This window comes from Melanostigma gelatinosum (assembly GCF_949748355.1).
Source record: "Melanostigma gelatinosum genome assembly, chromosome: 14".
Lineage (NCBI taxonomy): Eukaryota > Metazoa > Chordata > Actinopteri > Perciformes > Zoarcidae > Melanostigma > Melanostigma gelatinosum.
In genome coordinates, this window is record NC_136647.1 from 6994738 (window position 1) to 7020534 (window position 25797).

Below are 25797 nucleotides of genomic sequence, written 5' to 3' on the forward strand. Positions count from 1 at the left end.
ATCGCACTGACAGAGCGGCGACCATTCCCTGACTCTCCCATCCAGGCGAGGGCCGCTGCAGCATCCGAGAGGGAATACCGTCTTTTCAAAGCTTGACTTTTAAAGGTGGAATCGTACGAAAACATGTCTTACCAAGGAAAAAAGAACATCCCAAAGATCACAGTGAGTAAAACAGTTATTTATGTTTCATTGGCTGTGGGAACTTCTGATGCCTTCTGTTGCAAAAAAAATAAAATAAAATCGCTGCGTTAGTGCTTCTCGCTGCCGTTTCACAGCGATGTGTCAGAAACATAAAAAGCAGCCACCAGCGAGACTCGAGTCAATTTGTCAATTTGTCTTTGTATTGACTGCTGGAAGTCGTTGGAAAAAATACGCACGATGAAATGGCATGACTGTCTGTTATAGTGACGGCGAGCAGGGAGATGAGGCGTTTTCTTAAAGGTGTCCTGCGTCTTCTTTGTTGCGCGGCTCCATGCGTGTCGCGAGCCGGCTCGCCCATAAAGAGAAATCACTGGAATGTTTCTGCAGGAAATTACTTCTCCATAGATGTGGTTTATGGTGCCCGATCGTTCTTAATTATTATTAATAAATGTAGTTTGGTGGTATATCATTGTGATATTGCATTTATGTGCTATATGCTATGTCGATTACCCCTACATAATATTTACATTTAGCAATAAATAAATAAAGAGATACCCATCATTTCCATCATTTTTTGTATTTTAATAATGTGAAGAATGGAAATGTGCCCCTGCACACTAGAGACATGGGCTGGTGCAGAGGAGAGCGAGGGGAGTTGGGGGAGAGGTGAGGGGGGGGGGGGGGATACACACCCATTTGTGATGAGCTGTGATTAGCTGGCCTTGTAGTGGGGCGCTTGTGAGCTGCATCATGGGAGGGAGAAAGATTCAGACTCCAGGCAGAGCATCGAGGGGTGGAGGTTGAATTCAGGGGCAGGCAGGTGTTACTCAGCCAGCCAGCTGGGTGCTGGTGTGTGATATTACTGCAGAGAAACCTCTCCCTCTCCCTCTCCTTCTCTCTCTGTGTGTGTGTGTGTGTGTGTGTGAGAGAGTGAGTCTGAAACGCCTGCCTTCCAGTTTTCATTGTTGCAGCCCAGGCTGCAGTCAGGGGTGTGTTGCTCGGCTGTGGGAGACACAGCCTTTGTCTCATCTCCTCAGCTGATATTACACCAAATGGGTGTTTTCTGGGGGGGGGGGGGGGGGGGGGGGGGGACCGCAGTAGAGGTCTTGTCTGTATTCTGAGCACACTATACGCACATTACTCTTTAAGTAGGCCAAGTCGCTATAATATGCTAAACTGGGCCAGAATTTTCCATGGCATGTTTTACAGTCATTATAGGAATGAAAATGTTCATGTTACCAACCCCTCAACCACCAAGGTTGGGTCCTTTTTTTTTCTTTAACCTTCTTCTATGGTGGCATTTTGGGGTGTCAAATCTCATAGGATGTGATATTTATGTCCAAACACACATGTCACTTGATATAATCAGCAAGTGATGCTGCAGCAGAGAGCACGATAGGCTCACCAAGGAAAGATCTGTCTCCTCTCTTATAGTTTGACACTGAGGCGAGAAATCACAGACGAGAAAAATGCATAACATAAGTGAGTTTGATGGCCTCAAGATACATGCAATCTGGGTACAGGAGTTACATTTTTCAGTTTGGAGATTGTTGTAATCCTGAAAGAAAAGCTCTATTGAGTGGTAACCAACATGTTACATTCAGCTGTTGCCACAGTAAAGTATCTCACTGATGTCCTTGACCAAGAGCAGAGATAATGTGGCGTCACACCGCTTTAGTTCACAGGAGACTTATTCATTGGCTTTCAAACATGATGTCATGAACAAGCACAGTTTGTACACCGCGTTACCCCTCAAATCAGTATTTTACTCTCAACATATCAAGGTAGTCCAGTGTCTTTTCTCGCCAACAGATTGAAGTTATGCTACTTTAATTCCTTGCATTTCTTGCATTTTCAGAATTAGAAGTGTCATTCTGCAAACCTGAAGACATATATCCTGTAGTGGTGGGATATTGTCAGTGAGAGAGAGAGAGAGAAACTCAATACCAGTCTTTTGACCATAAAATGTGAAGCACATCTAGGTTTTAAGAGGTGGTTCTGGAAAGCGGCAGCTTGCTCTCTTACTTTAACTTTGTAAAAAAATCAACACTCTACCACTATTTTATAAAAGAAAAACCATACTAAAACTTGAACATCAGCTCGGTGAATGGACTAACATCTCCCCAGTAAGTTTTGAAGTCTTAAATCATTGTGCGTATATCTGCTCATAACCCTCCTCCCCTCCCAGACTCTCCTTCTGTATTTCCAGCCCGTTCTATTCCAGCTGTTGCCTTGCGTCCGCTCTCTGCCAGAGTGGCTCCGTCAGATTTCTAGGTGTGGTCCTTCCCTTCCCTCAGACCCGCTCACAGCCGCCTCAGTGTTGTTCCAGGCTGGTCCATGTCATCAGTAATCCCCTCCAGCTGGAATGGGCGTCTGTGGGCACGGCCCCTAGGAAATGAAACCCCGTCGACGGACCACAACACCGGGCTGCGCCAGAACCACGAGTGTGCCATCGCCACGCAGGCTGCAGCAGAGCGGGCTCGAGTGCAAACAAAATACCCCGTGGCCACCCAGGCGTTGCCGTGCAACTCACCATGGCGACCGACATACAGTTGCGACGGCAGGGAAACACAACCGCTGTTTGGTTTGTCCTCCGGGGATGTGATTCGACACACACACACCTCAGTCACACACCAACGCCTCTCACACCTCTTGACTGAGACACTTTATAATTCAACCTGTCTGGCTCAATCAGATCCATATTTTGGGGGTTTTGTCTTTTTGTTTGTGTCGCCATGGTAACATTGTTGCACTACACCGGCCTATCACAATCAACTTTCAAGGCGTGCCGGGTCTTTGTTTGTACGGCCGCGGCTGGCGGGAGTCTTCCGCAATTAATTGAGCTTGATAAGTCTCATTGTTTTCACTTTTCCAGAATGTGAAAGAAAAAACCCTGTGCAGTTTTGGGTTATAGGGTAAACATATTTTTGTGTTGCTAGGCAACAGGGCTGAAGCAGAGGCACACTCAGGATGACTTCCCTCTTCCACTAGTCCCTGCCTGCCTCCCCCGCCCTCCCCCTCCTGCTCTCTCCCGCACGCAAGGATCTCCGTCACAGCTAATGGAGGTCTCCTCTAATGGTTTCATACACCATCCCGACTTATTAAGCATGGAGGAGGGCCTGGCATTCATTTGCATCCCCGTTTATGAGCTTCTCCCTCCAGTCTGGTGGAAGTGGAAAAAAATAGTTGTCAGTGCATATCAGCGTAGTAGTACAAGAATAACATCCTGTCGTCTATTTTCGATTACTGCCGCGGCCTGTAAAAGAAAATGACAGCTTCCCGTGCAGCGAGAGGTGCTTTATTGTTGGTGCTTTTGTTCTTCCCAAGAGTTGAATGACAAGATATTGAATTCCACCTGAACTTTACTCTACATCGTTTGCCAGATGTTTTAATTGATGAGCTTGTCAGCTCTAGAGGGAGGATGCGGAAGGTAAAATTAGATGAATGACTTTTTTCCCCGATGACTTCAGATTTAAATTAAAATGCATCAGAACAGTAAAGCAACTGGAAGCACACAGTTTCCTAAACCGTGCATACTTCTAGCATTTTAGATTCGATTAATGACAGACATTAGCATACGTCTCTTTGATCGCAGCAACTCGCATAGCAGCTTTTTATAAACATTTGTGGTTGACCTCTGTTGTGATTGCGTGATGTGTGTTTCAGCTAATCCTCCTCCAACTGTCCGAATTGGTGGAAACACCAACTCCTCGTCTGTTTACAGTCACGCATGCAATCCCATATCAACAAGTACACTGATGGAAGTGAAGATGAAACATTTGTGATGGTCGGAGCCAAACAGATGTTTGCTTCAATTGTTTGCCCCAAGAGCAAGGCATCGCTTTTATTGGATCTTCGGTGAAACATTTCATTTTTAGATATTTTATTTATTTCTCTCTCCAGCTGTAACGGTTTTGTTGGTTTGACTCCTTCATTTTTACCACACGGTTTTTCTTTATCGGCCAGTACCAGATAAGCTTAGTGCACTAATCTTAGGCCATATCCACACTAGGCCGTGTCTCGTTGGATGCAGAGTTCTCAAATAGAACCGATCTCCGTCCACACGGGAGTTTTCAGCATTATTGGAGCATCCACACGGCAGCCTTCGAAGGCGGACAGCACGTGACCATTAACGTACACTGGGCATGCGCGTGATGGTGTAAACAGGAAGTGGATTGCTTGCTTCGTTAAAAAAAAATATGACAGAGTAATGAAGTAGTCTTTAATAATGAAAGGTTGTATTTGACACTTAAGATCTTCCTCTATAAACTCAAACAGACACAGTTCGTGGAAAGTTTTAGAAGTTTTATTTTTTCAGACGTAGTTACAGCGCTGCGGGTCTGTCTGTCTATATATCTCTCTATCTCTCGCTCTCTCTCGCTCTCTCTCTCACATCAACTTTACTTTAAAATCAACACGTACACGGAAACGTTTACTCGATTATGGTCCATAAATATGGTCAACACACGTCGATCACTCGCTTCCATGTGTTGTTGTCGTGGGGGCTGATGAATGTAACGTTAGCTCCGCCATTGGGGTATTCCTTCATGAGATACGGCATCAGGGGCATCATTTGCTCCATCTTTTAGGGCACAACATCATGCAACAGGTCAGACTCGCTAGCTTCTAAGCTCATTTTAACATTACTGTCAATAGCAGATGCATTCACTGAAATGGAATACTGAAACTGGTGTGATGGAAATGCTATTGATTGTCAAATGATTGCATGTTGATCAAGGCCAGTGAGGAGAGTGGACAGAAACAGACAAAGGGGAATATGAGTGTGTGTGTGTGTGTGTGTGTGAGAGAGAGAGAGAAAGAGAGAGCGAGACTACTGAAGCACTTCAGTAAGGCACACATGCATGAGTACACACCTCTCACTGCAGTATTATAAATCAAATGAAACATCTTTATTTGTCTGATGCAGTCTTTGATTTTTTTTTTCCTAAATAAATATTCAACTTACAGTTATGAATGTGAGAAAAACAAAAAAATCCTTAAATTTAAGAAGCTGGAAACAGTGAGCGCTTGGTGTATGACTCCATGTCGGCGATTTCTTCAAAGTATTGTCAACGCAATTTATTGCAGTTGAGGAGAAAGGAGAGGAACAAGCTCGACAGATGCAGTCATGCTACTCGTCCAGCTCTGCCTCGCGATGCCTCTTAGAATCAAGAAAATGTTCACACCTCTGTAAGGCGCTGACTGATTATTTCCAAAGCATTTCATCCACAGAACTATATTACAGTCATCCCAATAATCTCTGAGCTACCGAGCCACAGATTTAGAGCTGCAGGCTCAACAGTATGATCTGGTGCTGTGCTCCAGCTGCCGATGACTGCGTGTTGTAATGCGTTGCTTCAGGGTGCGGTTTCCAGGGAAAGCTCTGGGCTCTGTTTCACACCTCTCCATCACCACCTAAATCACATACACACAAACACAAAGACACAAGCACACACGCACATTGCGTGTGATTATGAGCTCAGCAGACATTGAGCTTGTATCATCTGAGATGCATACAGAACGGTATTATTCTATTTTTTCCTCCTTTTTTGTCTGTTGTGTGAGGGAGTGGCTGCACTTCATTATAGTGATGTAACACTGGGTTCACTGCCAGGCCTGTAAATCTCTGCACACATAAAAATATGGAAAATATGGATGCAGGGCGAATAACTGAGAATGTTATATCATGTGTGAATGTATTTTTGAATCCATGCTGTTTAGAATACAACCTAATATTATTGATTGAGAAAAAAAAGTCGTTTTGTTTCTCCAGAAACTCCAGATTGGTCCTCTTTTAGATACTGCTCATGATGGGCTGTAACTTGTGATTATTTTCATCATTGATGAATAGATTTCTCATTTGATATACAGTATATCTGTTACTTGTTTTGTCCCCAAAATAGCACAAAACCTCATAACATTTAACCTAAAAAGCCATAACAGAGAGTTGCTGCGTATCAGACGTTGCAGCCTTCGTCTTAATGTTTGCCCACAGATTCCCAAAGCAGCTGCACAGTTGTCCTTTTTACCAACTAACAAACTCCCCTCTATCCATGTCGACGTCCACCGGGTTTCGACAGCCATGAAGTAGTCGGCTAAACCATGCTCCCAGTCTCCCATCCTCCCGAGTCTTTCTCCCTGCAGTCAACCGTCGCCATTACAACGCTCTGCGAGAGTCAGTCCGTGGTGCAGCGGCAGCAGATTTGATGGCAACTCCCAGATCAGACCAATATTGGCGATTGCCGTTTTTGGTCCGTGGGATAAATGGATTAAACTGAGAAAATAACATCCACAGTTCATGAAATCGGGATAAACATGGTTTTAGATGTTAATCCATGATCAGTCCTTAAAAGCAGCTTCAGTTCTGCGACCAGCAGCAAAATGTCAGCCTCTCAAATGTTATCACCATGAGCGGTCATTGTAATGCAGGGGAATATAAGTTACCCTGTCTTCCTGGCGGAATACCTTCTCCTGAAATTCGATTCTTCATATTCATCATTTTAATTTCATTTCATCAAACTGGCACTCCCCGATTCAGTTTTTGCACCAGTTTAACTACAATCACTGCACATTTTCCATTGAGGAAACAGTGCTAGATAGTCCTCGCTGGACTCATTTAACAACGATGTCAAGAAAATGTCGTTGTGGGGTCACTTGCATGAGACCACAGGGACGGGTCCCGAGCTAAACTGTGTGTGGTGTGTTTACATGGGACAAGACTGACAAACATGCCCTTTCTCTTCCTTGCCATGAATGAACGAATGAATGAGACATTGTTCATCTCCTCTGGGTGAAAGAAGAAGGAAATGATCCAACTAAAGAGAACTAGAACAGCATTGTCCAGCTCTAAATATACAGAAGAAATGATCAGGCTGAGTAGATCATCCTCTAATGAAGTTTGCTTACTTGACAATGTTTCAAGCCAAACTGCATCGAATCATAACGATCTATTTCTTCTTGTCCCTCCCATCCCTCTCTCCACAGAGCGACAGGCTTCTGATCAAAGGAGGGAGGATCGTGAATGACGACCAGTCCTTCCATGCCGACATCTACTTGGAGGATGGCGTCATTAAGTAAGTCCTCCGCTGTCCTCCTTTCTGCTCTGCTCTTATTCATTTCCATTTGCTTCCATCTCCCACTCGCTCCTCATCCATTTCCTGTCTTTCACTCAAGTTGTACAGTATGTAGCTCATCTGTAGCCTCTCCCTCATGTTAAACAGCATCCTTCTTTTGAGAGGGCAGATCACTTATGCAGACATATACACATTTTTCTCAACATGTGAAGTAATCTGGATTACATTTGATGCGTCGGCCAGGTCAAATTTGTGAAAACGTTAAAAGGGAATTCGGATTCCTTATTGTCATATTTTTGCAAAGCAACCCAAACTCACTACAGCAGTCTAATTATAAATGAGTGGTATGGAAACGTCAATCAATAAATGCATGAGCACAAGCTGCTTCATCACGCACTGTGTCCTACTGGCTGACCTGAACCAAAAACAGAGTCTTTGTTCCATTGGGTCAAAGACAAGCTGTGGCGATATAGCAGCCAGTCTCGTCCTCCAGTATGAGCATGTATTCGTCCCACCAGACAAGGCGAGGGTGTGTGAATTCCTCCTTCTGTGTCTCCTCCCCGTCCTGTTCTCACTTGGTTTTTCCAGTTCTAGGCTCTTTGTCCCCCCTTGTCCCTTAGTGAGGCAGCTCAGAGAGAGGCACCGATGGAAAGCCTGGTGTTGCATAATAAACACCCAGAGGCCTGCCGGACCATTGGGCTGCTGGCAAACTCACAGAGACACTGGCTGCTGCCTGCCTCTCTGTCCGTCTGGCGTGTCCCTCTATAACGTCTGAACAACAGGGTTTTTCTTTTAGCAGGGTCGAACTGTTGATGTGCTGGCACGGTGAAAATGTGCTGCTTCAAGCGTGGCTGACGTTGTTCTGGGGGCCAGTTTAAAGTTAAAAACATTTGCTTATGATTTAAATGTTCCAGAAAAATGTCTGCTGATATCAAATTGTGACTTGACATGTTTATAGATCAGCCACCTCCTGCCCATCGGTGCTTAGGAATTACTTGCTTTATTCATTTGTTATCTTGATTTACTTGAAAGTATACCAGCGTGATTTAAATCAGATTCACTGAATTGGCACATAGCCCAAATAGTTATAGGCCCAGTAATGTTCTGCTGTCTAAACATCTTTTATGACATCATCATACAATTATGACAACATCCACTTCCCTCGAACAGGCAGATCGGCGACAACCTGATCGTGCCCGGCGGGGTGAAGACCGTCGAGGCCAACGGGAAGATGGTGATCCCCGGCGGCATCGACATCCACACCCACTTCCAGATGCCGTACCGGGGAACCACGACCGTGGATGACTTCGCTCAGGGAACAAAGGCTGCACTTGCCGGGGGCACGACCATGATCGGTAAGGGCTGTAGGAAAGCTCGCCCACACAGTCCAGCTGAGTTTGAGATAGAGACGGTAGCCAAAAAGAGAGGAAAAAAAGATGGCCGAGACCTGAACAAAGGAACAGGAAAAAAGAGACGGGAAGCGGTTCTGGTCTGTTTTTGGGCAGCTCTCCAAAAGAGGACCATACAAAAGACTGAGTGTAAGGGGGTAGGATCAGGAAGGGAGGGGGGTGTATCCAGCACCAGTGTCTGTCTGCATGTTACTTGTCTATGTACAGCACGGGGGGGGTATACATGTACACGCTATCACAGCTAACAGCTGGTGGGTACCACAGTCTCATTAATACCATTAACTCCTTTTGAGCTGGCTGCTACGCTGCTGCTAGTCTGCCAGTGTGGCGCTGTGTTCAACCGGAGGCATTCACCAACAGACCTGCTCCTGTAGTAAGCGCTGTCCATGGGCTCCGTTCATTGAGGGATTATATTCCAGTGGGTGACGTGTTGGAGAGAGCGTGAAAACGTGCACTGTGTTTGGTATCCTCCTGTACATGTCTGTCTCCACTAAACAGATGATGTTGTGTTGGTGTGAAGGTGAACGCAAAAGTAGTTCAGATGGTTTACACGATAGACAATGGTAGGGTTTTTATTTCTGTCGTTTCCAGCTCGATGCTATTAACATGCAAAGACCAGATAAGCGGATTGGCACATCTTTAATGAGATAAAGAGGTGAGTCAGCTGCTGAGCCAGCAGGCGGTCTTATCTTATTACAGCTGAGTAAGATGAAGCAGGATCACTTGTGCTGTCCTGTTGTGTACAATCAGGATTTACTATTTATAATTTCAGTGAAATTTACCTTCGGCAAGCAAAAAGGCAAGCATGTACTCTCTGTTTGGTATACAATCTAAATAATAGAAAAATTCACACATTTTAAACGTTGTCTTTTGTGATATTTGTGATTTCAGGTGCTTGAGCATAATCTTGCGTGTCGAATTTGATGATGATCTAAATTATATGTCATATATTATTATATAAAATAAAATATATTGACAGTTATGCTTCAGCAGGGAGGTTTGCATGTGTGGGACTATTTTTACTTGCAGTTCCACTAAATCTTACTGGCAATATACTAAAAGATGTAACACAATAACTTTAATATGTTGTATGTTTAATATGTTTCAGCCACCAAAAGCGTGGGTGGTCCCATCATTAAAAATCCACCGGCCTTGTGTGCCAAACTCTAATCTAGAGAATTGATTCTGGTTACATAACCAAAAAAACAACAAAGGTCTGAAAATATCCACTGTTGAAATGGCCCCCAAATGTATCAAGGACACCCGCACCCAGACAAAGATGCTGAAAATGTAATCTGACAAGGTCGGCCCCCACTGGCTGAGCACTGCAGGAACTCAGACAGACAGCTGATTACGCAAGATAAAGAATACAGGGAGAAAGTTGAAACCAGCAGACATCACCCCGTCTGTCACACACTCTAACACTTCTTTGTCTTTCCAATCATTTCATTTCCACTGCCACCTCTCCTTTCTGCATCCATCTCCCTTCTCTCCTAAAACCCCTTTCTCCATACAACCTTCTCTTCTCCTTCCCTCATCCCTTCATCCCTCTGTCCTCTCTCCTCGACCGTCCAGTGGACCATGTGATCCCGGAACCCGGCTGCAGCCTGATGGAGGCCTATGCCCAGTGGAGGCAGTGGGCCGATGAGAAGACCTGTTGCGACTACTCCCTCCACGTGGACATCACCCACTGGAACGACAGCGTAAAGCAGGAGGTGGATACCCTCATCAAGGAGAAAGGTAGGCTGTGACATCGTAACAGAACATCTACTCACCATTTTTATATCCGTCTTTGAACTTTTTTAGGACGGTTTCAGTACCATTGCTCATGTTTTCTTCCGTATGTTGTTTTTCTTTCTTACAGGCGTGAACTCGTTCCAGGTCTACATGGCTTACAAGGACTATTACCAGATGAGCAACAGTGAGGTACACAAACTTTAACATAGTGTACACTTTAAATAAATTAAAAGCAGCAAAGAGATAGGGGGGCAAACTCGACAGTTCTTCTTTTCAGTTCGCTGCATCCTTTTTTAAAAATGTTTGGTAGGCAACCACCACATGAGTGCTTACGCTTCACACAAACCACCACAAACGCTCCCCTATAGTGAATAATATCGTTTGAATAAATGGAAAAGAACTCACCAGAAATCTCAAGTACCCCACTCATTTGCCTCCAGGCCTGCTGTTCCTGTTCCGATCATGGTTACTCAGGTTGGTTAACTCATGTGGCTCCAGTCAAAACAACAACCACAAAAAAAACACTCATGACGACGAAAGCTTTTCCGCTCTGAGTTGAATTCCTTAAAATGGAATTGTGTTGTGGCCAGTATGAACAGCAATGACCACGCCCACTTTGGAGACAAGAAGTGTTTACCGTTTCAAACCATCGGTGGAGCTAGTCATGCATCTTATCTTTGTTATAGAGCATCTCTGGCTGCACTCAGTAAGTGATTTAGATATCATTACCTTATTTAGGGAATCGAATAAAAGCAATTACAATTATTTTAAATCAGCCACTGCTGTGTCTAAACAGTAAGTAAATGCTGACCTTTGGTTTGCCTTCACTTTAACACACAAAACATCCAACTTACTGTTCCATTTTTTAGAAAGAATGAATCTTTTCTTCTCCCGCGACACACCCTGTCCTTATGTAACTTGCAGCCTGTCATGCACAGCGTAGTGAGTTCATGCTGTAAGTGGAGCTGGTAAATGTAGAAAAAGAAAGTCGAAGTCCAGACGGTGTGAGGCGAGACTCTTCGTGTTTCTCATGCACAGCCGTAGCTAATTTGGTCGCTCAGAGGGCGCACATGAGGCAACTGAAATAGTCCAGCTTGAAAACTGATGTCATGCAGCTCACTAAGGAAATGTGGTGCAGCAACATAACAGCAACTGCAGGTCATCCCACAAGAGTGTAACCATCTCTGGAGACCACACACAATAATTGCAGCGTGTCGTAGTAGGCATCATGCAAATTGCGGGCTTCTTGTAAACTGCGGCTTGAGGATGACCCCCATGATAAAAAAGAAGCGTCTGATTCTTGTGTAAACAGCCATGCAGGATTTTAAACATACAAACAGTGCCACTGTGACTTCTCACCGTTTTCTGTGTCTTTCTCCTCCAGCTCTATGAGGTTTTTTCCTTCCTGGCGGAGAGGGGAGGCATCGCTGAGGTCCATGCTGAAAATGGCGAGATCATCGCTGAGGTAAAGACAAATAAAACCGACAGATGCAGCTCTTCTTCACATTCCCCCCCCCCCCTGCCTCATACTCGTCACTGCCCTCCCTTTAATGACTTGTCTCGTGGCCAACTCTGCGATCTGTTTTGGTTTTCGTGTGATTTATGTGAGTTTAGTTCACTTCATGTCGCCGGTCTGGTCGAGCCTTATCGCCGTGCATCTCCACTACATACAGACTAAACACGCTGTCACTGATGAGAGGGAGCATGTGTTTCCTGTGGGCGTAGTTTACACACATGAAAGTGAATGACCTGTAATAGTTGGTGGATTGAGGGGGTTGGCATTAGTCAGAGCTGCAGACCATGCCTGGATTCTGTCACTGTGTGTGTGTGTGTGTGTGTGTGTGTGTGTGTGCGTGTGTTGGATCTGATTCATTGCAAATCCCAGATCTCCAATCCAGTCTTAAACTACATCTTTGATGGAGTCTGATTCCCTGGACCCCAGATTATGTCATGTCCTGATTTTTACTTCAGAGCTCATGAGATAGAGAGGCATTGTTTAGACCAGTGTGTGGATTATAGTGCTGGTGCAGAGGAGATGTTGTAACCAAGCAACAGCCACCATGGATACGTGCTGAAACCATCACGAAAGTGTCTCAAGCTGCAGTCCCTCTTATGACCACTAGATGCTTGCTTGAGGAAAACTTAAACTTCAATTTTCTCTCCAGAAATACATAAAGAAACAAACATGAAGTGCAAAAAAATTCAATAATATCCTTCCTCACAAAGTGTAAGTCCTATGTTGACTCAAAGTGGTCAAATTCTGAGAATAAAACGAACTAACGAATTCGCTATTAACACTTACTGCGACACAAAAGAGCAGCCTCAGTCCTCAGTGTGTGGCCTGACCCACATGATACAACTGCTTCTCACATCATTCGCACAGGCAGAGAGAAACAGAAACAGAATATTATTTTGGAGTGTGAACAAAACTTTACATCGGTCCGACCACACAAATCACTGAACACTCAGACACAGTATCACGCCTCTGAGCTCAGCAGTCAACTCTTTGCGTGTTTGCTCAACAGGAGCAGGCCCGCATGCTGGCGATGGGCATCACCGGACCGGAGGGACACGTGCTGAGCAGGCCAGAAGAGGTATAACCCACACACACACACACACACACACACACACACACACACACACACACACACACACACACACACACACACACCTATACACTGATTACATTAATTAACATTTTGAAAGAGCCAAGTACAGTTGTTTTGACACAAAGCCTTTTCATTGAAATATTGGCTGTTTTTAATGTGTTTTAATGCCGTTTATGTTTTTTTTACGAGGATCATACACACACACACGCATTGTCCACAATGACGTTCTTTGACTGCTCTTGACACACATTGTTCTTGTTACACACATGTGGTTTCAGACACATATGAGGCGTTGGGTGAAAACTCCCTGATTCCGCCAATTGTTGCCGCAAATGTTCCTTTAACAAACAGTGAATGAAAGCCACGCTCTCAACTCAGCAACTTGTCGGCCTTTAGCGTCACTGAGATTTTCCACTCTGTGGTGCAGCGCGGCGGAGGTGTCCTACCAGTCTCATCGTGTCATGCAGTCAAGTGGCGTCTTAAGGATCAAAAGCTCGGTTACATGATTTAATTGAGACAAAGTTGGATTGGCGCTTTATCAGTGTCTGGTGTCCTGTTTGGTTTTAATGTATTGGTTATTGGACCCAGGTTGAGCTTGTAGACTGGAGCACAATAATCAGCTGAAGTGTTTGCACATGAAGAAGACAGTCGACACCTCTGGAGGCATACACTGGCATCTCGTTAACCATTTAGGAAGTTGTTTGTTGTATCACAAAATATTTTAGCAATTTAATAATCACCAATGGGTAACAAAAAACAAATTAGTTCAATGAGCATGTGGCGCTCTCGTCTGACCTCACCGCAGTTTATTTAGCATCTGTTTGCTAATCTCATGAATTTACTTTCATCTAACTCGATGTAATCCATTTTATGATTTATCAGCTTCCACATAATTCAAATAATGCGGTTCCGAAAATACATAGTTTGCTGTGGTTTACATATTTGAAGGTAATTTGAGAAAATCCTCATGGTGAAAACATTCCAAGTCCACCACAATGTCCTATCCCCCTCTGTAGCTGGAGGCAGAGGCGGTGTTTCGTGCCATCACCATCGCCAGCCAGACCAACTGTCCTCTCTATGTGACCCGAGTCATGAGCAAGAGTGCCGCTGACATCATCTCACAGGCAAGGAAAAAAGGTAAAGAACAGCATAATGCAGAATATCTCAAACCATGTGTTTCGATCTAATGAGCGATTGTACTGTACTTTGATGTTAGTTTGTTTTTTAAATGTTTGTGAAATTATAATGGTGTATCGTCTCGGGAAAAAAAGATATTCGATCTGAATCGTAGAAATTTCTTCTTTTTTTTGCTTTGAATTTTTATTTGATATTTTACTTCTGCTCATTGGTTGCCATCTTTCTCTCTGATTTTCTGAGATGTTTGAAATGCACATACCAGCATGTCACTACACCTATGCCCTTATAAGAGGATTTTACTGTCCATCCTGAAGCTGCCGATGTACACAGAGTCTCTGCTTGACATCGTTAAAAAAGAGGCTCTTCTCAGAGGAATTTTCAGATTTGTCATTCAGGTTTCTTCTGTGGTTCAGCCGTCACACAGCCCATTCCTCACAGTCCCAGGAAAGAGCAGAGGTGAACCGAGGGGCTGTCTGGCTGCGATGGAATGTGCAATGTACAATTTTTGAGAATGGAACAGGAAAACGGGGAGAGGGCAGAGAAGAAGAACGTGTGTTTGGATGTCTTTGGCAAAAGGCCACATGAGGTTTAAACAGGCTGACCTCAGAAAGACTTGCAGTCTTGTACACCATTTAGGGGCCTTTATGGGCTTGACACCTTTGTTTGGAACTATTCTCCCGAGCATATTTCCTGACATTTAAAGCAGGAAGGACATCCAACGGTGAGTTGTGAGAGCAAAGGACCATGCAGAAACACAAAAATGTTCGGGGCAGGAATTGAACTCTTAACTCATCATGCATGGAAGAACAAGCTCAACCACAATTGACCCAACATCAACATTTGTTCATGTCCAAGGGTGATGTTTGGCTTATTTAGAGATTAGGCATGATTCCTCTGCTGCAAACAAATGAATTACCAAAGCTCTTAGTGGGATTTAAACTGCTGACAAATCAATCAAGCTTCATCGATGCAACTGCTGATTGCCAAGAACCACTAAAATGAATTTGATACGCTTTACATTTGATACTCGGAACAGAATTTTTATTGTTATTTCTTTCCCAGGAAATATTGTGTTTGGGGAGCCAATCACAGCCAGCCTGGGGACTGATGGGACACATTACTGGAGCAAGAATTGGGCTAAGGCGGCTTCCTTTGTAACATCACCTCCTCTCAGCCCTGATCCCACCACTCCAGACTATCTGAACACAATGCTGTCCAGGTACGCACCACTGCACCTCCCTCTGGTCGAGTTGTTTCTCATCAGACAATCGGACTATAATCGAACTAGTATAAATTAGATGAATGTGTTCTGGTGGGCTTCGTCTGGTAATTGAGTTTGAGCGTCATCTGGAAACAGGAAACACCACTAAATGTTTGTGCTTTAGGCATATTTTAACTCACAGTCCTTGTTTTGTTTTCTTGTGCAAGTCCTGCTACAGTAAATAAACGTCTTTACTTGTGATTCACAGCGTGTACTGTGCTGTGCTGGTATAATTCCATCTTAACTCTGTATTTTCATGTTTCTTTGTCCCCCAGCGGAGACCTGAGTGTGACTGGCAGCGCTCACTGTACCTTCAGCGTGGCCCAGAAGGCCATTGGCAAGGATGACTTCACTCAGATCCCAGAAGGTCTTAACGGAGTGGAGGAGCGGATGACCCTCATCTGGGATAAAGCTGTGGTGAGGACTACGTTTTTCAACCAAATAAAGAAACTGTACAAAGAAGCAAATGTATCTTTTTCGTTTTGAGAGCCACCACTTCCATGAAAGGGAATCGCTTTTTTCGCCTGATGACGTTGTAAACGTCAATATTGTTGTGGACTTTATTTAGCAAATTCTGTATGTTGTCTTAGACCCAGATGGCAAGGAAACATCGGACTTCTGCAGAAGTTGAAAACAGACTACATTTTTGCATTTGAAATGGCCTTAAAAGGCTCTTTTGTTTGTCTTTCACTCTTTTTCTCTAAATGATTCTCTTCGGTGATTACTCTCTCTCTCTTTAACTCTCTCGAGCTTTATTTCACTGCCTTGATGTCACTGTCTCTGCGTTGCTTTGCCATTTCCTTTTCTATCTCCACATCTGTCCCTTCCTTCACCCTTGGATACAGCACTCTGCCCTCGTTTTTCTCCCTTCCTTCTCTCTCGTTATCGCTACATCAGTGCTGCTGCTAACAGACACACAGCATGTAGCTTTCGACAGCTGTGGAGTGCTGGGCTGCCTGTAAAAAGTCGACGGGCTTTTAATAAGTTACACGGAATCTATTTCCTTTGGGTGGTTACTTAAAGCCCAAGCTCACACCATACTTGACTGGACTGAGTTAAGCTTCCTTAAGCTTCATTATTTGGTCTCATTCATTCATCAGAAATTGGTCACAGGCCCAGATTGATCCGGCACTCGGTCCGGACCAGAACAGAGGATGCAAAGTAAATCATCTCTGTGTTGCTTCAGTGGAAGATAGGCACTGCTTTGGAAATTCACAATGCTAATATCAACATTAAAAAGCAAAGTGGCAACTCATCTGTTGGTTCAATAGGCAAATTGCACTGAGTTTTGTAATCCCTCAACCCAAAAGGAGAATGTCATCTTAATGTGATCCAGCCAGAGCTACATATATCCAAAAAGTGAATCCATCTATGTCTAGGAGCAGAGAATATTTCCCTACGAGATGAAGGGCACCATTGTATCCTGTAACCAATCTTTTTTTGACAAATGCTTACTATTCCCTGTTTATGCTCGTTCGCCCCCCAGACTACAGGTAAGATGGACGAGAACATGTTTGTGGCAGTCACCAGCACCAACGCCGCTAAGATCCTGAACCTGTACCCTCGTAAGGGTCGGATCGCCGTGGGCTCTGATGCTGACCTGGTCATCTGGGACACAGACTCCATCCGCACCATCACTGCCAAGACACACAACTCGGTGAGAACGCTGTGCACCCGTCAAAGGTCGTGCTTTTTAACTCAGAACTTTCTGCGGCTCAGCCTGGTGTGAGTTTGAGAGTTGAGTTTAGAGCGCATCCATGTAGAGGGAAGTACACCAACAATGACGGGACTCTTTCTTGAGTAATGTCTGTGCTGTTGTTGTTACAGTAACCCTGATGGCATCCATCCATATGCTCCACATCTGTGTGTGCAGAGAGAGAGAGAGAGAGAGAGAGAGAGAGAGAGAGAGAGAGAGAGAGAGAGAGAGAGAGAGAGAGAGAGAGAGAGAGAGAGAGAGAGAGAGAGAGAGAGAGAGAGAGAGAGCACATTTTTTAACAGTTTCCAGGGAGTTCTCAGTTCCTCTGAACGGAAATGAAGTCTCAGTGGATGTTCACCACTAATAATAATCTCATGCTGTACTTGACCAACTCTCACTGTTAAGTTGAGCCTCACTAAATCCATAGAACTCTCAGCAATGACCGGAGTTATGATCAGGAAACAAAATGGATTATTGAAATGGACAAACATTATGTCAGTGCTGCAAACATTGTCCAAAACAGTCCAACTGCAGTCAATCAACAATGAAGATATGAGCTGTATAATCAAGAGGTATTTCCTTTATCTACATGACATTCACTTGAACACATCATCCGGACATTTTTCTCATGTTTAGAGAATGCCATTGATTGCACAGGATTATGCAAGAAAACTGATATTTCGAATACTTCCACAAGCCGCAGAGATTTGGAACATCTTTCCTTGACCACTCGTAAACCCATAAAGTAGAAAACAGCTCTGGTCACAAGACATGTGATATCAAGGGAAACGTCTCGTGCAGTCTGATTCAGAGCTGGTAGTGTAGCGTGACCACCATCGACTCCATCCTCTGCAATTACAATCCACATTGCTTCTCCTTCACTCAGATTTTTGTTGCGATTTGGGATCTGTTGCCTGCTGGCGCTGCTTTCTTTCTAAAAGCACATCACAGTGAACACAGTGCAATTCATCAAACAAGTGAAGCTATATTACAAATATGTGAAACTGTATTATGCAACAGCAGATTTTTTTTGCACTCACTCTGCGGGTCAAAGACAAAGGCCAGACACACACACTTGACACATTTACAAAATGAGGTTCCTACCATTACTTTGACACATTTCCCCTTGGGGATGAATAAAGTACTTTTCTATTCTATTCTATTAAATTAAGCAGACATTAGAAGATCCCAGAGAGCCCACTCGGCAGCAGAGGAAGCCTCTGCACAGGAAATTAGGGCTTTACTGACCCAGCACAAATCCTGCGTATACAGAAATACACGAATGAGGAAAGACTTCATTTACTAACGACATGTGTGAGTTGGTTTCCGTAATGATGAAGTTACGCTTATAGATTGTAGATTTTATTTTGCCTTGCTAAAAGACTTAACGGCGGCTGTTTCGTAGGAGAGACGGAACTTTGTCTCTGTCTCCAGATGGAGGAATGGAAAGAGACGGAGAGAACTGGACTGATAATACGCCTTCTCCAAATGTGGAGTACATCCACTGAGGATCCTTGGGTTCTCACGTAATGATGTCACCTTTTCATTTCCTGCTGGCCGTCCTTTCCAGATAAAACAGAGGAGAGCAGAAGAGCAGAGCACGGCAGCTCCCAGTTCCAATAAATCCACCTTAATGGATAGTCTGAGGCCAGGCCAAACAGAAGCGGCACTGTTTACCAGCACACAGTGTTGGTGAATGCGTTGCCCTGCAGAGTAAATAGGATTTACACTGTGCTGTGTCTAAGTTTGTCATCATTGAGCCCACATCTGGTGTGGATTGGTTGTTCTTGTCAACACAAAAATACATAGATGGTAATAAGGATCTTCTGACACATAAACAAGAACAGGCAGCAACACACACACACACACACACTCCGAGACACACTCTGCTCAGTCATGACATCATGTTTGGCATGCAGTAAGTCTTAGTTATGTCCTGTTCAGGCCTGAATTTGGACGGCAGCAGAAAACAGGACCATGTGCAGAGGAAACTCGGAACAATGGAGTCAGGGGAGGGGGCCATCACAGATCCCAAACATGTCGAGCAAAGAAAGGTGGCACAAAAAGGGAAATTGGACGAGGATGAATGGGGCACAATAATCTTGGGATCACGTAAAACAAGCAAGAATGGGTGAGGGGGAGAAAGACAAGAGGATACAAACAGACAGAAGGAGGGATAAATGAACGAAGGAGACAGACAACTGGGGGGTTTCTCTCAAAATTGAATTAGATTGATCAAATTGAATTTGATTCAATTTTCCAAAGGAAAATAAATATAAAAAAATAAATGAAAATTCCACCATGTTCATTCTTACTATCTATGGAGTTATTTTTGCAAACTTTTGCTACGGTGTTGCTTTGATGAACTGTGTTTATGTTCAATATTTTTGTTCCTCATCCAGGCGGTCAACCTTAAATACTGATATGACTCATGAGATGAATCGGATTTAAAATGTCCGGCTTGTTTGGCAGAATGCTCTATTGAGGGCTTAACAGGATATGATTCTTCTTCTGTGTGTTTGTGTGAGAATATATAGTGTATGCATATGTGTCTTAATATGATTGTGGTTCACATTTACGCCACATTTGTATGACTGTCAATGTATCTGCTCTTCTAGTTTTCGCATGATCGATCTACATATTTCTATAACTTCTTAACTTCTTTGTGCTAATGCATTCTGTTCTATTTCACAGCTTTTGTCCTAAGTATCTAATCGTTGTATTTGTGTGCTTCAGGCTGCTGAGTACAACGTCTTTGAGGGCATGGAGCTGCGTGGAGCCCCACATGTGGTGGTTTGCCAGGGGAAGATTGTTCTGGAAGATGGGAACATGCATGTCATCTCTGGCGTGGGCCACTTCATTCCCTGCTCTGCCTTCCCCGACTTTGCCTACAAGCGTATTAAAGCCAGGAAGCAGGTAAATACTGGTTCTACTTCTCCCCAACCTACCATTTACACTTCATACACAGTAAAAAAAAAAGCGAAGATGGAAGGTAGGAGTCAAGATCTATTGGATTGGAAGTTAGAAAAGTTTGGGCTGGAATAGAAGTTTTAATGGTGGGGAGAAAAAAGGGCGGGAAGGATGGAGGCAGTGAAGTAGGATGTGGGGGAGATACAGTAAGTCTGACATCAGCCTCCATGGTTCAGCCTCAGAGCTCAGAGCTTTGTCGTCATGGTTTTTTAAAGATGATACAGTGAGTTTGGATGTGTATGACTTTCCAGGGACCTACCACATACAGTAGAAGAGTCTACAGTTACTATAAGATACTGTAGTCCCACAAGAGCTCTAACTCACTGTCCAGTAGCTGTACCTCATCAAGGAATAAAAAAAGGTAATTCCTATCTCCTTCAAAGTATTAAGCGTTGACCCCATTCGACCATTTGATTTACAGCAGTTTAAACTCAAAGCAGACCCTGCCGTCTGCTCTCTTGCCTTCTTATCTCATGGGCCAAACATCTCATTGTTCAACAATTTCCTAATTTGCAGCTGGCTGGTGATGAGAACATGTAGCTGTAGTAACAGTGCACTGTTTGTCTTGGTAGACGCTTTATTTGTTCACAGATGTCTCTTTTTAACTCTTCACAGAGTTTCCAAGAGTCCTCTGAGTCACGCCACTGACAGGCTGACTGACTGACAGACAATGGCTTGTTCACAACTTGCTGTGAAATGGCTTTGCTTGCTTGTGTTCGTATGTCTGTTTGTGTTTGTCTGTGTAAATCTGGAACTGGTTCTCGGCAGGAAAAAGGCTCTCTGAAAAATGCATATATAATTCAGACACAAAACAACCGTATAATGCAAAACAGCCGTGGACTTGGGAACATTAAATCTGTCTGTGACACCGAAGCTTCTTTTTTTATTCTCCCCTCACCGCCGCCATCTCTGCTCTTGTTTGTCCCATAGCTGGCGGTCCTGAGGGCAGTACCCAGGGGAATGTACGACGGCCCCGTGTCCGAATTCTCCATAGCCCGTGGTGGCACCCCCTCTGCCTCAGCGCGTACCTCTCCCACCAAACAGCCTGTCAGAAACCTGCACCAGTCTGGATTTAGTCTAACAGGTAACCCTGCACAATGCAGTCAGCCCAGCTTCCTAATACAAACCCAGCCCTTCATCTGTTTATGGTCTGGATTGATTTATACTGTGTGGAGACGCATCAGAGACATGTGCATCAGTCCATCCACCATCACGGCCCCCTTTTATCTCAACTGAGCTACAACGTCATGCTGTGAAGGAGTCATGTGATTTATTTTTGCACGTTGCTCTGAATGATCCCTTGGCGATAAGCTTCAAGCCTGTAGAGTAACCTAATAATCTCCCGTTATCCTGTTTCATGCTTTATGATGTGCAGAGTCTGGCTTGTGTTTGTCTGCAGTATACCAGGCTCCTTTTGAAAAAAGGGCAATTTGTCTGTTAATGCAAGTCATTAAGTTGCCCACTTAAGCTCCTTTTGAGTTTTAATGAGCCAGAGCGCAGACAGCATGGAGTTGCATTTGTGTACGCAACCAGTTAGCTGTTTTGTGGTTTGCCATGAAGTCAACATGACCCCAAATTGAAACCACACAAACTTTACTTTTGACCCATACGCATCTAGGATGGTAACTTTATAGACATTTTTAGATGAATTAGCATTCGAGATATGAGCTCAGTACTTTGGTATGTCTGTATTATGCACACTGTAGTAAGCAAATCATGGCTTCTATTCTCCTGCTTTCACATGTATTTTGCACTACTCAACATATTATTTCCTAACTCGGTTCAATCATTCTCTGTGATGACTCATCTCTCAGAAATGCACCTTAAATCCCTTTCCCCCGCTGAATTACTCTCTTACAGTATCTCACGCCTCTCAAATACAATCTTTTTAATTGCTCTTTAGGACACTGTGACCTGTAACTACAGCCTTTTAGTAATGTCAAGCCACATAGTTTCAAGTGTTTTCCACGGTTACACTTGCTCTAAGTCACGCTGGATATGCATTTTGGCTCAAGGCCTAAAACGCACAGCGTACATGATTTCAGTCCAGGCTTCTGGACATGGTCTAGTAAGAAAGCCTATGTGAGAGATCACAACACGATGCGTTCACGCTCGACATCTGTTCCATTATGCGGAGCTGCTGAGTGACAGTCTGATTATGCCCATATGTAAGGCATTGGATTAGCTTTGATTTACAAAACAAATGTGAGAAATTGTTTCTGTCATGCTGCCAAACAGTGAAACTTTGTGTACATGGTAAAATCGTGAATCGGATAGTCAGTGTTTCCATCCATTCCTGATGGAATATGTCCATGTAAATCAATGAGAGCGACCCCCTTTTGTTTTACCTGGACAGCACACAGCTGTTCTCACAGGGGTATTGGCTGTATTTGTGAATGCATCTAGTATTTTCAAATAGTGGACAAATCATTTTTAAACTCCACAGATTGGTGTTTAGTTGGATTTACATATACACACCTTTGTAATGCTTGTCTCTAATTACGTATTAATATCCCCATCTGAAAAACCTCATAAAGTGTTGTCGTTGGTTAGCATGCACTTTACTTTAGGTTCTGTCTGCTCTTAAAACCAGAATTTGTCCCATTTGTCAATCCTTTCAGACTTCATCACAGGACACAAATACTTGCTGTCATACACTCGCATTATTACTTTCCAGGACACATTGTCGATGATAAATGTACCTGCCACTGAGACGACAGGGTGATTCATATTTCAGCAGACCATGCCCTGTATGAGTGCTACTGAAACATTAACAAAAGAAGCGACAGTTTGTCATAAAGCACCGGGTTTCCAAAGGATGAGCCAGGGCCTCCGCTGCAACAAATTAACAGCGAGCATATAAATGGAAAGTAGAGTGATGTCAGACGATGACACACTGTATCTCAGCAAACAATCCTTCCCATCTCATTCCAGACAAGTAAATACACTCTGCAGGTGGTGGCCCTGGAAAAACTAAAATAGATTGACTCATTCTGAGAGTACATACACGTACTGTATACGCACGCATACACACGGAAACACAAAGAAACATAACAAAGTCTGGGAAACCAAGAGCAGCCTTACTCCCCTCTAAATGTATGTACCGGTACTCAAATGTGGAGATTCTTTCCGGCGGAGGTCACCGTCGTTTTTCATCGATGAGGTATCACACATAACCTACTCTTGTAAAGACAGGTTGCTCAATAAAACCATGTCTTTTCTCCATTTCTTACCATTGGGTTTTCTGCAAAGAGAAGATGATATTTGGGAAACTGATTTGCAGCATTTTCTTGAATTTTAAATCGTACTGTTGCATCTGAAGCGATTTGTCTGATTTCTAAGTCTTTTAAACGTCTCTCTATAATTCTCTCTTTGCCCCTTTTTTCACTCTTGATCTGTCTTCCGACTGCCTCTTTGCTCTTTTTATTTTTCACTTTCCGTCTCTCCTTTCCTCTCTGTCCAGGCCCCTCCATCCCAGATGATCTCCCGATCAGGCCTGCTGGCCGGCGTATCGTAGTGCCCCCTGGTGGTCGTTCCAACATCACATCCCTCAGTTAAACAGCAGCAAGACGAGGGGGTGCGTCCAGAAAACGACAGCAGCCAGAGTGCAGGAGTGAGGGTGGGAGGAAGGGAAGGAGGGAGGGAGGGAGGAGCAGATGCAGAGGACCATGATTAGTTAAAAGAGCCAAACATTGAATCCTCATGCCTTACCTGTCACAACGCTACCACGCTCAGATGAGAACAGCATCCCTTTTCCTGGGGAGTTTGTTTAGAGTCTTCAGCTTCACTTCTTCTCAGTATAGAATACACCACACTACAGTGAGAACATTTTCACTGTGTTATTTGGCAATGGGAAATTACACCAGTACAACTGCATACCATCACATTCAACCAAATACCAACAAACTCTTCTCTCAAAGGAACATGGATAGTGCCTTTCTCAGATTGATGCGATGGTTCTTTCACCCTGTTTGGCTTTCAATGTCACCCCCTTTTCAGTAGCCTGCTTTCTCCATAGTCAGCAACACTAGATCCCACATTAGCCATGTTTTTGATCATGCAGTACCATTGATTAGCTCTAGATGGCATTGTGTATATACGGTAGATGTAATGTAGCGTTGTGAGTGATGTTTGTTGCAGCCCGTTTGGGTTTACTGGACCAAGTAAAAGGTATTCATCAGATCTCAGAGCAGGAGTGCAGTTGGACACGGCGCTGCATGGGCCACAACATCATGGGTGACGTGATCCATGATCCTTTTGCCCCTCTCCTCTGAGGTGCTTGATGAATACCATCCCCATGTTGTATTGATTGGCTAATTATTGATGTTATTAAAGGAAGACAGACACATGAATAGAAAGGGTTTTAGCATTCTGTATCTCCCAATTTTTTTTATTTAAATGTCCTGCACTCCATCATGGCTGTATTGAACGTTGTAAGAAACCGTCCTTTGCATTTGCTTCTAGCTTATTGGCTGCTAAATGTGCTCATCCTAAAATCATCTTGAAAGCGAGAAAGAGGGGGAAAATAATAACAAAAAAAAAAGCTGTTCAGAAGAAGTACAAATACACTCCCTTGAGGGCAATGAAGAAAACCAGATGCAATTAAATGAATAAGTGACAAACACCTGCTTTCAGATAACAGCACTTCACCTCTTGCTTGACTCTTTCATTCCTGACTAACTGGGCTCTCGTTTTAGGACAAGAGAAAGACCATCATTCCCTTGTCATCCCTACATAGCCCATAATGCCATTCTGACCAATGCTAATTCAACACCAGCCTGAACATAACCATGGGCCCAAGTTAGTTTACGTGAAGCACTCTGGATCTGAATGTTCTGAGGGGGGCTTAGAGCTCTTTGTGTGTCTGCTGTATTCTGGCAACGCAGAGGATCGCGGTGCAGTAAGGGAAGCGTTTTATTTGGTTGCTGTGGGGCAGAGTCTGGGGCAGGAACGAGTGGTGGTTTGTTGTATTTATGTTAGTTTGACAACCTTTGTTGTTGTTTTTAATGTTGATTCTTTTTTACCGTTTTATCAAAACCCAGAGATGGCAGGTAAAAAAAACAAGGTGTGTTGTGGAGGTATGATTTGTTTCCTGAATAAACATGAGTTGCAACTGACTGACTGGCATCTCTTTTTTTCCCATTGAGAAGTATGCACTAAAGGTGGACATAAGAAAAGGAACGGTTATAAAAATGGTCTTAATTAATGAGAAAGAGACCTAAGGTTACAGAGAGTGTAAAAGTAGGCTACAATTATGTTATGGTAATCACATCTGACCTTCCTCATGAATTAACGTCGCACATTTTTACAATTTTTACAATTTCTTAACACATCCAGGCAGCTGAGCTTTACATGTTGAGTGTCTCCTTACTTTGTTTTAATAAACCATTATTCATTTCTCAATAAACCAGAATTGCTTAAAACCCCAGGGCACTATATATCTGTATCCACATCTTTGCTGGCTGTTTATACGCCTCGAGTTTCCACTTTATTTGGGCATTATATCTTTCCTTTTATAGTGTATGAACTGCCCATTTATTCAGACAGTGAGTCATCGTGGCCGTGACTGACATGTGTAAACAATTCAGGCAGTTGAGGGGTTCACGTTGGATGAACAACATGCGTAATAGAAGCATGAGGTTTGATTTACACCAGCATCTCTGGGAGACTTGACCTACTATCACAGAAATAAGAAAGTATATATATACTGGATAGATATATAAATATTCTCCTTGCTCCGCATGTCAGATCTGTAACAATTCTA

At 43.7% G+C, this 25797-nt stretch overlaps 1 protein-coding gene across 1 annotated transcript; it reads left to right on the plus strand.

Annotated features, from left to right (window-relative positions):
* Positions 1 to 14: 14 nt before the first annotated feature.
* dpysl3 (dihydropyrimidinase like 3) lies at positions 15 to 25150 on the plus strand. The gene is made up of 14 exons (XM_079283452.1): positions 15 to 162; positions 7126 to 7214; positions 8385 to 8569; positions 10199 to 10363; positions 10488 to 10549; positions 11745 to 11825; positions 12886 to 12954; positions 13986 to 14106; positions 15169 to 15325; positions 15643 to 15784; positions 16854 to 17024; positions 19800 to 19979; positions 20964 to 21117; positions 23497 to 25150. Exons 1-14 carry the CDS (start codon positions 124 to 126, stop codon positions 23589 to 23591), a joined length of 1710 nt encoding a protein of 569 aa, XP_079139578.1. The 5' UTR covers positions 15 to 123; the 3' UTR covers positions 23592 to 25150.
* Positions 25151 to 25797: the final 647 nt, after the last annotated feature.